Source organism: Choloepus didactylus, chromosome 3 (genome assembly GCF_015220235.1).
Source record: "Choloepus didactylus isolate mChoDid1 chromosome 3, mChoDid1.pri, whole genome shotgun sequence".
In the NCBI taxonomy this organism is placed as follows: domain Eukaryota; kingdom Metazoa; phylum Chordata; class Mammalia; order Pilosa; family Megalonychidae; genus Choloepus; species Choloepus didactylus.
Window position 1 is genome coordinate 40,472,290 of NC_051309.1, and position 14,632 is coordinate 40,486,921.

At 36.2% G+C, this 14,632-nt stretch overlaps 1 protein-coding gene across 1 annotated transcript in view; it reads left to right on the forward strand.

Annotated features, from left to right (window-relative positions):
* The window catches only part of PGM2 (phosphoglucomutase 2), a 35,877-nt gene that overhangs the window by 6,098 nt on the left and 15,147 nt on the right, over positions 1–14,632 (forward strand). The window contains exons 3-11 of the mRNA XM_037829561.1: positions 1,632–1,738; positions 5,001–5,085; positions 6,747–6,830; positions 6,954–7,147; positions 10,435–10,624; positions 11,344–11,441; positions 12,575–12,755; positions 12,842–12,935; positions 14,219–14,348. Coding sequence (XP_037685489.1) covers positions 1,632–1,738; positions 5,001–5,085; positions 6,747–6,830; positions 6,954–7,147; positions 10,435–10,624; positions 11,344–11,441; positions 12,575–12,755; positions 12,842–12,935; positions 14,219–14,348 — 1,163 coding nt within the window. The remainder of the gene's footprint in view (positions 1–1,631; positions 1,739–5,000; positions 5,086–6,746; positions 6,831–6,953; positions 7,148–10,434; positions 10,625–11,343; positions 11,442–12,574; positions 12,756–12,841; positions 12,936–14,218; positions 14,349–14,632) is intronic.

Consider the following 14,632-nt stretch of genomic DNA (forward strand, 5'->3'; position numbering starts at 1 on the left):
ATATATTAAATGCATGACTGACTATAAATTGCCATTTAGTGTGTGTTGCATTATAGAAAATAAAAACTGCTTCCCTCCCTACCCCACAACTATGGAATGTTAAGTTGACATCCAAGATAATCAGCGCCTCCCATAATTCAATATCCCACTATTTTCTAGTTGTACCAAAAAATAAACAACCAGTAAATGATTTCACCTCTTAAAAAGAGAGCATTTACACTTAAAAAATGGGATGAGGTAAGATTCTGATCCTCTTTAAAATGTTTCTAGAGTTACTAAAAAACTTGCATTTACAAAATAGTTGATAAAAATAAATAAAAAATAAAAATAAAAAGTATTCCTCTGGATTTTCCAAGAAGGGAGATGCAGAGACCACTAAGACATGTTAATCAGACTTCACTTCTTTCTCTCTCTGGCTTCATCAGAGGCTGGACTCTCCTCATTGTTGGTTTTTCCATTTTCTGCAGGCAAATCCTCTTTAGTAAAGTTTTTTTCATTAGCCTCTTCAGCCTGTTTTCTCTTTGTCCCCCCTTTCCCTTTTGGTTGCACTATTTTGTCTGAAGGTTTATCCTTCCCCGCCCATCTTTTTTGGCTTTGTTTTCAGTTTCTCGGGAGCAGCTTTAGCTGACAACCTTACACTAAATCCTCTCTAATCAGACTGTGTTCAAAACCCAGCCTCCACTACTCATGTGTCTGAAACTGGGCAAGTCACTTGGCTTCTCCTGAGTCTTAGTTTTGCCATCTGAAAAATGGGATTCCTTGGCAAAGTTAATCTAAGGTTTGGGATAATAGATTTAAAATGTCCAGCACAGAGAGGTCATTTCAAATGGAGTTGAGAGGTCAGTCTGGTGGACACTCTTACACAATATATATATAACACTTTTTAGGTTTTAATGTATTGGAATAGCTAGAAGTAAATACCTGAAATTACCAAACTCCAACCCAGGAGCCTTGACTCTTGAAGATGATTGTGGAACAGTGTAGCTTACAAGGGGTAACAGTGTGATTATGAAAACCTTGTAGATCGGACTCCCTTTATCCAATGTATGGATGGAGGAGTAGAAGAATGGGAACAAAGATTGAATGAAAAATAGGGTGAGATGGGAGGGAATGATTTGGGTGTTCTTTTTTACTTTTATTTCTTATTCTTATTCTGCTTCTTTCTGGTGTAAGGAAAGGGGTCAAAAATAGATTGGGGTGATGAATGTATAACTTTATGATGGTACTGTGAACAGTTGATTATATGCCATGGATGATTGTATGGTAGATGAATATATCTCAATAAAACTGAATTTAATTAAAAAAAAGTAAATGAACAATGAGGGGAGGAGGGGAATGGGAGGTTTTGGATGCTCTTTTTTATTTTAATTTTAATTTTATTTTTTGGAGTAATGAAAATGTTCAAAGTTTGTGGTGATGAAAGCACAACTATATGACAATACTATGAATAACTGACTGTATACTTCGAATGATTGTATGTGATGTGATTATATCTCAATAAAATTGCATTAAAAAAGATGTCCAGCACAATGCTTGTTACATACAGACAGACAATAAGTAAGAGCTGCTATTTTCTCATATACAGCATGTGTTAAATGTATATACTCTTTGACTCTGTGGGGAATTTTTAGGGATTTTGCAGATACTTGGAAAAACAGTTCAGTGACCTGAAGCAAAGAGGCGTAGTCATCAGCTTTGATGCTCGAGCTCATCCAGCAAGTGGAGGCAGCAGCAGAAGGTATTTAAACATTTTTAGGAAATTATTTTTTTGTAGTGTATTTTGTGATTTTATTTATTTTTATTTTGAAATATTTTCAAACTTATAGGAGACTTGCAAAACTTATACAAAACCCAAACAGGGAACTTCAGCATACCCCCCACTCAGATATCCAGATTCACCAACTTTTAACATTTTGCCTCATTTACTGTATCGTTCTGTCCATCCACCCATCCTTCCATCTGTCTGTCTGTCCATTATCTATCTATCCATATATCTATTTCCTAAACATTTGAGAGTAAGTTGTGTAAATCATGTTCCTTGAACACTTAATATTTCCATGTATATTTCCTAAGAATGTGATTTTATTTTTAAATACCATTTTAATAGCTTGACTGTTAATTGTATTTGTTAGCTAAACTGCTTAAATATAAAAATGGTGGGTAAATTTGGTTTTCAGCTTTTAAAAATTCTGGTTTTATATTTGGGTTCAGGACACAAAATTATTTAGATGGTTTAGAATTTAATACCCATCTAAATGCAGAAATTTTGAAAGTTGTAGTTGCCTCCCTCTTACTTTCTTTCTTTTACGTAAATTTTTGTATCTGCTGCTGTTCATAAGCCTCACGATCTGCTTCCATTCTGGAACACATGTTCCAAGCTGCATTCTTGTAATTCCCAAACCAATGGGACTCTCTCTTAGGTAACCATAGTTGAATGATGGTGATGATAATAATAGCAGCACTCATTTGTGTGCTGATTTTGGGATTGGCACTTAGATATTTACTCATTTAATCCTAAACAACATGTTAGTTATGTACTATTATCTCTTTGCCCTGAGATCACAAAGTTGGAGGAGAAACCATGATTTAATCTAAGGATGCCCCCTCTAGGGATCAGCAAATTTTTATCTCTAATGGGGCCAGATGGTAAATAGCTCACATTTTTGTGGGCCATACAGTCTTTTACAACTACTCAACTCTGCTGTTATAGCACAAAAACAGTCCTACACAATATGCAAATGAGTGGGAATGGCTGTGTTCCAATTAAACTTTGTTTATAAAATAGGCAGCCAGCTGAGTTTGGCCCATGTTCCATGACCTTCTTTTTTACTTCAATACTTTCCTTATTATAATGAATTTTTTTAATCATTTCAGAACATGTCTTAGTCATATCTTTAATTGTAAGGCCATGCTAATATCAATGCATTTATAGAGTCCTAGTCTTTTTGCTTCAGGAGCTTCTAATCTCAGAGAAAGCATTGAGAGGAACAAATGTTTGGCCAGGGCAAAAAACATCAAATGACATCAGCCCCCAGACTGGACTCAGGGATGGCATCTAAGATAGTTTTAGTTTCACTTTTGCAAGCTTAAAGTTGTGATTTTAGTCAGTAAACCAAGAGAGAAGGTGTAGCTCTCTGGGATGGATGTACATGAACTACATCCATAAGAGAGTGGTATAGTATCAACTGGAATCACAGTCCTATCAGTTTATCATTTTACAGTGAGAAATTTAGCTGTTCAAAGAACTGGATCGCGAGCATGCTCTGCCTGACACAGGGATGTGTTGCATCCTCTGACCAGGGCAGGCACAGTGTATATATATGGCTAGCTCTTCCTGATCAGCTTCTCAAATTTCTTTATTTTATACTGACACATCCTTGGTATATGTTGACATTATCAATTAAGGTGAAGATATTTCTTGCTCTGGCTTTAGAGCATATCAATTCCTTAAAGTGACTGATGTTACTGATTTTATTCAAGTTTATGGTTCAAGTCCCAGAGTTTGATAAGATGAAATGTGCTACTTTATATCATCTACAATGTGCAAGATATTTAGAGATCAGAGAATCAGTATTAAACCAATTCATGGTAAAATATTCATGATGGGCAAGTGGAATCTTACTGAAGAGCTGGAAAGTACCGCAGTTGTAGAACTTTACCTAAACAAATGTTTATTAGTTCTTTAATCTTCAAATTTTAAATATCTGTTGGGGAATGTAAACAACTGTTAAGCATATGCAGAGAACATGAGTCATTTTTGTGCATATTTGTAGGTTAGCTCATATATATATATCACATATATATTTATCATATTTCACATTGAGTGCCTCCTTTGCCAGCTTTTAAGATCTTCCTTTATTAAAGTCATCCTAAAGACATGGTAAATATTTCATGAGGGTAATAGTGACGTCTGTGCCTTCTACTGAATATAGTGTGGATTTTAGTCACTTTTTAGTTAAAATTGTTTTGCTGGATTTTATTTTTATGACTTTCCCCTATTTAAAAACTTTTTTTATTTTACCGTCAAAAACATTTTTATATTACTATTGATCTTAGGAATTTTGACACTTGAATTGTTAAAGTACACAGATCTTCTCTTTATACCCAGCCAGCTCCCAGAATAGTGTTCTACAGAGCTGGTGCCCAAGAAATATTTAGGGAGGGAGTGAATGATCTGCTGGTTTAATCCTGTAATGGCACAGAGTCGTTCTTTGGAAGTGAATTGCTCATTTATTTGTGGTAAAGTATGAAACATGAAGAAAGATTTGATGCTGTGTTCTGTGTTTTGTCCTAGGCCAATTGCTGTGGAAGTTGAGAAACATGTCAGAAATTTGAGTATTATATTTTAAGGGCTTATAGTCTGATTGGAGCCAAGATGTATAAAGATTGTTTCTGGGTTCCTAATGATTTTGTATAAGACAACATCTGATCAAATGCTAGTCTGCAGGGTGTATACTGGATTGTGATAGGCTTGGTCCTGGGCTCTCAGCCTCAGCACTGCCGACATGTGACTTTGTACTGGGCTTGACGATTCTCGGTTGTGAGAGGCTGCCCTGTGCATTCGGGGTATTTAGCAGCATCGCTGGCCTCTACCCAGTAGCACCTGCTTCCTCCCACTTTCCCAGTGAGACAAGCAACAAAGCCTGCAGACATTCACATGTTTCCGGGGTGGGGGATCCGCCCAGCTGAGAACCACTTAGATAGAGGAGTGTTCAGAGGCCTGGGTACAGGCCCGGCTCAGCTGCTAAGTGCTGGACACAGGGCAAGTTGCCTGGCCTTTCCCAGTCTTAGTTTCTCCTTTCTGTAAAGCAACGGAGTGCAATGAGATGATGCCTAAGCTTCCTTTGATATTCTAGGCAAATTTATAATAAACGTTTGTCTTGATCTGGATGCTGTGTTTGGCCTAAAGAAGTGTTCAGGCATTCGTTTCCTCCTTTACCATCACGGCAGCCCTGACCACTCTACTGTCCAACTCTCCCCATTTCCCTTTGCGTTTCTAGGTTCGCCCGACTTGCTGCAACCACATTTATCAGTCAGGGCATTCCTGTGTACCTCTTTTCTAATATAACCCCAACTCCCTTTGTGGTAAGTAACTGTATCCTTTTATAATTTCGTGTCACCAGATTGGGAATTGGACATGGCTCCATTTAACAGTATTTTGTGTCGGGATTTGGGTATTCGAATGACTAAAATGCTCCTTGGTGTTTATCAGGCATTCTCTTTTCTATCCAGGAATATTTCTTCCACATCCTAGTAATATTTCACTGATACTCAACTTCTGATTCATGAGAATTGACTTTAGAAAAGTGCAGTTTCCCTTTTGCTTTCATTTTAAGGATAATCTTAGCAAGCTAGCAAAATGTTTTTGTTTTTGTTTTTTAATTTGGTTTGCAGTTCATTTTTTCCAAACTATTACGATTAGAAAACTTCTTGGGTCTAAATCTGAAATCAACTCAAAATTTATCATATGATGAATATCTTTGAGAAGTTGGTGAACCAGCTTTTTATAAAAAATGTCTCACTCTAAATACTAATCATGAACGGTACAAAAAGCATACTTGGCATGTTTTAATAAGACTTTTATCAAATCTGAAGAAAGAAGTGGTGAGTAGGTACCGTGACAGCTGTTAGATTTAAGTAGACAGAACTTTTAAGAGTAGAGTCAGATGCTGAGAATATATATATTTTTAGAAATTAAGCTGCAAACATGATTCTATTGCAGTTACTTACATCAAACAAAAATGAGACAGTGTAAATATAGGAGAAGTTACACTAGTTCTAGGTTTGCCATTCTCCAGTGCACTAACAGGTAGCTGCGGCACCTCCTAGACCATAACTAATCCAGTAGACCATTCAATGTCATGAGTTCAAGTATCAAAACTTAGTTCAGCTTTCATTATTTGATGGAGAATTGTAATATCTTAAAAATCCTCATTGTGTTCTATACTAGATAAGCTATTATTTTAAAATCAGACACATGAATTAAATTAGTGTCTCATAAACGTTTTCCAACACCGTGGGGTGGTCCTTTTCTTTGCCCAACACACCTGAGGTATGTGACATACTCCTAAGAGGACAAATAATTGCAGTGATTCTTGGTGGAAGGAGAGGGACAAATGTTTAAATCTCAGTTTGTCTGTGTGTAGTAAATCTAATATGCATCTATAAGGGGAATACATCTACCCCTCCCCATTTTGGAAAGTAGTCTTATAAAGATTGGAGTTAGGTGGAAATATAAGGGAAGGATCTTTAAGCCTGGAGTGGGAGATAAATGAGCTGTAAGAATACTCCATTTCTTCAACTTTTTTTCCTCAATCTTTTCCTTAAAAGCAAGTAGGGGGAAAGAAGAGAAGGGTAATCAGTTGGAGGGGAAAAATTGAAATCAAAAGCTCCTGTCCCCAGCAGAAGGCTTAAAAGAATGTGCAATGAAAGACTAAGCAGTCTTTTTGTTTGAAGAGTTTCCCAGCTTTATCAATAAAAGACAGAATGAGAAAAAGGCACCTAGAAAATCAGTCACCTTTCTTATTTCAGTTTACATCCTGGAATTTTGAGCAGCTAGTTAGTTCTAAGGTTAATAAGATTATAGTACTTGGGTGTGGCACAAAAAATATTGAATTACACGTTATATGTGATATTATGTTTATTAAAAGAGAATAAGTTGGTTCAAATAAACATCATATGATAGGCAGTTTAAGCATATCTAATTTTTTGTTTAAAAACGTTTGGTCTTGTTATCTATATTGCAGCCCTACACAGTATTGCATTTGAAACTTTGTGCTGGAATCATGATAACTGCTTCCCATAATCCAAAACAGGATAACGGTTACAAGGTATTTTAATTTTTTTTTTCCTTCTGTGTAAATCTGATACCTTTACTATTTGGAAGCACAGGTCACTGAGGCTTTATTCCCATTAAGCCTAACATCTTCTGGATATGTTACTGCATTCTCTAGGTCTACTGGGATAATGGAGCTCAGATCATCTCTCCTCATGATAAAGGGATTTCTCAAGCTATTGAAGAAAATCTGGAGCCATGGCCTAAAGCTTGGGACGATTCTCTGATTGATGGCAGTTCACTTCTTCATGACCCGAGTGCTTCCGTCTATAAAGACTACTTTGAAGACCTTAAGAAATACTGTTTTCGTAGGTAAATGAGTTGTCTTCACTCACCTTGAAGTGAATTGAATTAATCAGCCCAAATTTTATCAGTTTCATTACATTTTCTTTTAATTGGTACATAGACTGTAGCTGCATCTGATTTAGAGGCTGAAGATCAGGAGTTAGCAAATTTTTTTAAAGGGTCAGACAGTAGATATTTTGGCTTTGCCAGCCACATGCATTCTGTCACAACTGCTCATTTTGCCATTGTAGCAGAAAAAGCAGCCGTAGATAAAGGAGTGAATGCAAAAAAACCTTTATTTACAAAAACAGATGGTCAGCCCATGGCCATGTGTTGCTGATCCTTGCTGTAGATTCATATACATATGTATGTATGTATATATGTGTGTATGTGTGTGTAAATATATATTTATGTACATGAAAAGTCACTTGACAAAAGATGTCAAATATGAAACATTGACATTTTCATCATATGTCTTTCCAATTTTTTTTCTGTGCGTATAAAAGTAGATATATGTACAGTGTATTTCACATACATAAATAGGAATGTAGTGTTTGTATAGTTTGTTCTACGCCTTTTTCCCCCAGTTAATTTGGGTTGGATACTTTTCTCTGTTAGCGCCTAGTAGAACTGACCCATTCATTTTTTTTTTTCTTTCAATTTTAGAACATTTTTATTACTCCAGAAAAGAAATAAAAAGAAAAAAGACAACCCAAATCCTCCCATACCCCTTAGTCCCCTCTATTGTGTATTTTTTAAACAGTTTTATTCACACATCATACAACCTATCCTAAGTGAATCATCAGTAGCTCCCAATATAATTCCCATTCATTTTAATGGATGCTTACCTGTTTATTAAAGCCAGTGACACAGACTTGATACATCCAAGTGATAGGCAGTAAGAAGCACACCAGCTGAATGATAGGATTGTCCTTCTCCAATATTCTCCAGGTCCCACCACTCTCTGTTGTCTCCCTTGCAAGAAACCACTGATTAAAGAAAAGGAATTTCTAGGTGGTCTCTAATAATCTATTTGTTAGGTCACCTGGGAGTGGCGACTCCTGTGTAGAATGTAGAACCCAAATCTCATCTAAAGGGAGCAGCCATTCTTGTTGCTAGCTGAGTGTTGTACTGCGGGATTGTGAGTCCAGAGTTGGCTGAATATCTGTTTTTTTTCCCTCAAGAGAAACTGGAAACCTAGATTTTATATGTGAAATCTCCTGGTCTGATTTCTAAATATTGTGACCCATTTTTTAAAATTGTGGATAATCCAAACAAAATATCTGTGAACTTTCATTCTGCCCCTCTGATTTAACCTCGCAAAGACTAGGGGTTTTCCACTTTTCTGCTATTCCAAGTCGCACTGAAGTAAGCATTCTTATGCACAATTCCTTGAGTACTGGTTTGCATATATCCATTGGATAAATTTCTGTCAGCAGAATTGTGTATGCATTGATAAAGTTGTTAGCAGTTAACAAATTGCTTTCTAAAAATATTAACACAATTTGACGCTCCCACCAATGGTATATAACAGTATATGATCCACACATTTTTACCTACGCTGGGTACTATCAAACTTCATAATTTTTACCAATTTGGTAGATGAAAGTAATAGCTCACTTTTATTTGTATTCTTTAATTATGAATACATTTTTTGTAGTTATTTGATTTATATTTTTCTAGGTATTTATCTTTTTTATTTGTAAAACCTCTTATTTATATAGAAAACTATTCTTTAATTCAAATATTATTTTCCCTTCTGTTTTTATATTTGGGCTTTTTTATTTTGTTATGTTTGTTATTTTGTTATATTGGGACTTTTAAAAACTTTTGAAAATATTTATCAGTCACTTAATTTATGGCTTGTGGGTTTTATATCATACCTAGGAAGACTTAATCTACTCCAAGAATAAAAGAAAAAAACCCCTTTGTTTTTTTCTAGAACTTCATGTTTACATTTTGTAATGTTTAAATCTTTTGAGTCATTGATGATTTTTAATATTGTGTAAAGTGTGAAGATTTTCTGTAAAGTGTGAAGGAAACCAGATTAGTTCCCTCCTCAAGGATTTGCATAAAACCGTAAATTGAAGAATCTTTCTTTTTTTGACCGATTGGAAATGCCACCTTTATCAAACAATTTCTAACATTAATCGAGTGCTTATTGTATGTCAGATAAAACTACTGTAGGCCCTTCACATTGTATTAATTAATTAAATCTCATTTTAATTCTCACACTCATGCTGAGGGTAGGTTCTGGTGTATTGCCATTTTATAGATGAGAAAACAGGAGTTAAGTAAATAGCCAGTGGTCACATAGTTTATAAGTGGCAGAGCCCCAGGATTCAAATTCAGTTAGTCTGTCTCTAGAGCATGTTAATTAATCTCTGTGCTTTACTGCTTCTCATACACATTTCTCTTTTGAAAATATCTACTTCTGGACTATCTATTCTGTTCCTTAATCTGCCTTTTTTTTTTTTTTTTTTTTTTTCCATCTCTGGTGATAAACTTTTAATTACTGTAGGTTTATAATGAATTTCAATATTCTAAAATATGTTTCTCATTAATCCTGCATGTTTATTTTTCCAGGTATACTTTATTTTCAAGGATACTCTTGTTTTTGTTCTTAAAGAACCTGTTCATTTATTGACTTCCAAAAGAAATGGAGAAAAAACAAGTTCTAGCAGTCAGCATTGGAATTTTTAACAGTCTTATGCTTACCTTTATGTGATTTCTATTTTTATTTTTATGTATATTATTATTCTATATTAAGTCCCTAGAACATGGCACTTTGCCAAACAGCATTGTTACTTGATAGTGTTTTATTTTTAATGGGATATTTGGTATGGGATAGTCCGTCTCATTTAGTTAAAAGGAACATTCTGAAAATTAATTGTGAAACTGGTAAAGAGCATGCAGAGCCCTGGAGGTGGCACAAGCCCAGCTCTGGACTGCTTTGGGGAGCCACAAGTCTTGGCCCGGAACCTGACCCGTGGGGTGCTTTCTTTTATCCCACCCTACAAGTGAAAGCCGTACCATAAAACAAAATCTAAATGCAATCAGATCTGCTGAAAATAGCCGCAGAGTAAGATTTAAAACACTAATGTGTTGTGGGATGATGTATGTGTATATTTGGGAAGGGTGGATATGTCTTGTTTAATTTTTTTTTAATGGAGTTAAGAAAGATATTTATTTTCCTTGGGACTTTCTTATTCCATCAGTTTCTTCCATTCTTAAGAATCTGGTTTTGCACGCCTTCTGGTTTTGAGAGCCGTATATGTATATTCTATCACTGTTCATGATGTGTCTGATTCTAGGAGCGTGAACAAGGAGACCACGGTGAAGTTTGTGCACACTTCTGTGCACGGCGTGGGTCATGACTTTGTGCAGTCAGCTTTCCAAGCCTTTGATTTTGCTCCTCCTGAGGCTGTTCCCGAACAGAAAGATCCTGATCCCGAGTTTCCAACCGTGAAATACCCAAATCCCGAAGAGGGAAAAGGCGTCTTGGTAAATCTATTTTTTTGAAATCATAAAATCTGCCTTTTATATTCAAAACTATGAATAACAAGCAAAACAAGTTTTTATATGTTTTCAGTGTGCTGAAGAAAAAAATGTCTTCATCATTGGAAATATTTACACTTAGTGGTTATTAATTTCTTAAAGGAACTTTCAAATTAGCCAACCTAGTATCAAGAATTGAAAGCTAAAATTTAAATGGTGGTTAAATTTAACTTGATTAATTTAATCTAAATTTAATTTTGCCATGTAATGCCAGAAGGAAACAGTAATGGAATGGAGGCTTATCACATTATGATTTTTATACCTTGTGATTTTTTTTCTGGTATGAAGTGCTGTTTAAATTATGGTACCTGTAAACTTTTTAAAGGTTAGGGTAATGATGATATTCAGTGAGTTGGTTTATTTTGGGTCAGTTGTGAGGTTCATCCCATGGTGAAAGCTTGGGAATACCAGTCCATCCCCACATATGCCGTCATACGTGGAGCTCATCACACAGGCACGTGTGGGTCCCATGTCGATTGCCCCATCATCTGAGCTCTGGTTTAGGAAGATAATTTGAGGCCATCCAGGACCAACTCAAGAAATAAAATTCAGCCCCAGTTCAGGAAAGGTCCTCTTTTCATTCTTAAAGAGCTAAAGGATTTTAAAGACTGCAATATGCTCAATTCTTGATTTAAGTAATCTTTCATTTTCAAACTCTTTTTCAGACTTTATCTTTTGGTCTGGCCAACAAAACCAAGGCCAAAATTGTTTTGGCAAATGACCCAGATGCTGATAGACTTGCTGTAGCAGAAAAGCAAGACAGGTAAAATTAATTGTGATGATCTATATAATAGAAAATATAAACAATGATATTTTCAGAAGTAAAATGTTTCTGGGGAGACTGGACCTATTTGGAAATATTTCCCATTATCATGTCCCTGAGCCCTCTATCAAGTCCCCTGTTAGAAAGCAAGCCGCTGATCTGTGGGTCACGAGCGACAAACAGAAAGCAGAGTAAATCAACCCAGTATGTGTTTGGAATTGAAATTACTATTTATAATTCTTGCCTTGTTTTAAAATTGATTTTATTAGAATTAAAGACTCAGTATCTAATGAGAGCACAGCACTTTGCTGGGTGCTGGCTTTGTAGTCCGCTATTTGCCAAAGCTTTTGTAAAGAGCTGGACTTTCCAGGAAATGTTGAGGTGAGAAGACCAGAGAGGGATCCCTTTGGCATATTGACACAATTTTTGAGACAAGTTTGACCATCGACATAGGAGTAGCAAGTAAGTGGGAAAACAAGTCTAAGTAGTTTCATGTGGCAAATGAATGTGTGTGATGTTTTGTGGGCAGTGGGGCGCCAATGAAGGATTAGGGTTTTAGATTATAATAAAAATGGTTAAATTCTGTAACAGTTCTTAGAAAGTTAAGTAAACATGATGCAATGCCGTAGGTGAGGTTTACCTCCCAGCCATCTGCTCTCCAGAAAAGAACATGTATTACACATCTGCTCTCTGGTGGTCAGTTTTAGTACTGAGCTTGATCTTAAAGAATGCTTAGCTTTCACCCTCTAGAATCAGCAATATGGACCTGTCCAAAGTGAGATACACAAACTTCATTAATGCTTGGAGGGGATTTTGCCAGCATATTCCTGGTATGTTTAAAACCAAAACCTTTGCAGGGGACTAAAATAAAAACATTAAGTATCATCACTGGTGTTCTTACTTTATACTCAAAGATAGGATTTTTGTGCAAGCAAACTGACTGATGCATGGTAGCTATTCAGATGTCTGTGAAGTGGCGGTCACGTTTCTGACCAGTTATTTGAAGGTGGTGAATAACAAGAATAGTCTTGCAGACACCATTGTGACCCACATTTGTTTATGTTGTCTTGTCCCACTGACTCTTAATGTTTTCCTTGGGATCTCTGGAATGAAAAGGTTGCTTTTTCTTTCAGTGGTGAATGGAAAGTGTTTTCAGGCAATGAGTTGGGAGCTCTTTTGGGCTGGTGGCTCTTTACCTCTTGGAAAGAAAAGAACCAAGATCTCAGTGCCCTCAAAGACACGTACATGTTATCCAGCACTGTGTCCTCCAAAATCTTGCGGGCCATTGCCTTAAAGGAGGGTTTTCATTTTGAGGTAAGGAGTGGGTGAGATGTGCTCCTTTCCCTTTCTTTTGCTCCATAGGTCTGAGCCCTTTCTTTATTTTTGGATTTTCCCTTTAGGAAACATTAACTGGCTTTAAGTGGATGGGAAACAGAGCCAAACAACTAATAGACCAAGGGAAAAATGTTTTATTTGCATTTGAAGAAGCTATTGGTAAGAAGTGATAATGATGGTGATAGAATCGATTAATATATGGAATGTAAATTTATGGGAAAGGGATTTGGATTTGGGTTCAAGAGGTCAACAGTGAAAAACGGGACCATACAGTTTACTTTGTTTCTGCAGTGCTTGTGTAACTGTCCCTTGAGTTGAGCTGTCCTACTCCAAATTTAGCATCTCAGATCCTTTTTTTTTTTTTTTTCCCTAAAAGGAATAGTTACAAATAACCAAGCCATTAATTTAAGAAGGGGAATGCTTTCCCCAGATGAAAACAGTGAAGTCCTACATATGGCTGCTGCTAGCTTAGGAATCCATATATTTTGGGGAGTTGCAATGTTTCCTCGACTGTGGTGTTTGACATCCAGGCTGAATGTGTCCACTCTCCTTCTGAAAGCAGACATGAGGATCTGTGCGGAGGAAAGGAGATGGGTTGTCGGGCTGTGATCACAGCGATGGCCACCCAGAAGGACAGCTTCAAGGCCAGTCCAAGATCGTCTGTCAATAGGAATAGAAAGGAGAGCTAGCTACAGACATTTAAAATTCAGATATTGGTGCCAAGAGTATTTTAGCCATGGGTTTAGTAAAAATGATTATACATTATACTGATCATATAATACATATTCTTCTGATTCATCTGTATGTCTCTTGCGGCACAAACACACATTAATATTTGCTTAGTAAATGAAGGGAATAATGCCACTTTTGCTCTTTTGTTATCAGATTTAGCAGACTGCTTTTTATTTTTTAAGAAAAAGAATTTTTTCCTTCTAAGATTTTCTTACAATGGTTTATCAAATATTTATTACACATCTGGTACAGAGAGATTGAGAGAAATGGATGACACCAGCCTTAGCCATTGCAGCTTATGTTGATCTATTTGGAGATTGAATTTAAGTAACCACACAAAGGAGTTTAGGTCAGGTGTCAGGATGAGTAATGTAAGCAGAAAGAACTATTGGTATTTAAAGAAGAAAGCATAGACGAGAACAGGAAATAATTTCATGTGCAGTGAAATTGGACTGGACCTAGCAAATGGACATGATCTGGTTAGGAGGGAAAATCTTACAGATTATCCCACAGGTACTTCTTGAAGGCCTGCTACGTGCTAGGCACTGGGCTAGATTCTTAAACATATGGTGGTGAATGAGAAGTGTCCACGTACTCAACACTGTATGACCTCTAACATGCAGTAGACAGATGCATACACATATGTGACTTTACACAGTGTTTAAGGAACCAGCTCCTGAGGCTGTGTGTTTGATGCATGTTTTCTGCAGGTTACATGTGCTGCCCTTTTGTTCTGGACAAAGATGGAGTCAGTGCCGCAGTCATATGTGCTGAGTTGGCTAGCTTTCTAGCAACCAAGAATTTGTCTTTGTCACAGCAGCTGAATGCCATCTATGTGGAGTAAGTTGCTGTTGACTGTTTAATTAAAGTAATATTTTTAATGTTGTATTATGCTCTTGTACATGAGATACTAATTTTTTCCCTAATGCTCTTACTTTGGTTATGAATTATATTCCTTACCAAACTAAATAAGCACCCATCTTTTCCCTTTGATGCTTAACTATTTATTAGTAATTACTTTAAATTAAATTTCATAACTAAATTCCAAGTTGAGTAAAGCATCATGTGAATTTACTATCTAACATTTAAATTATTTTTTGGTGACTTGTTAACAATTGTTTGGT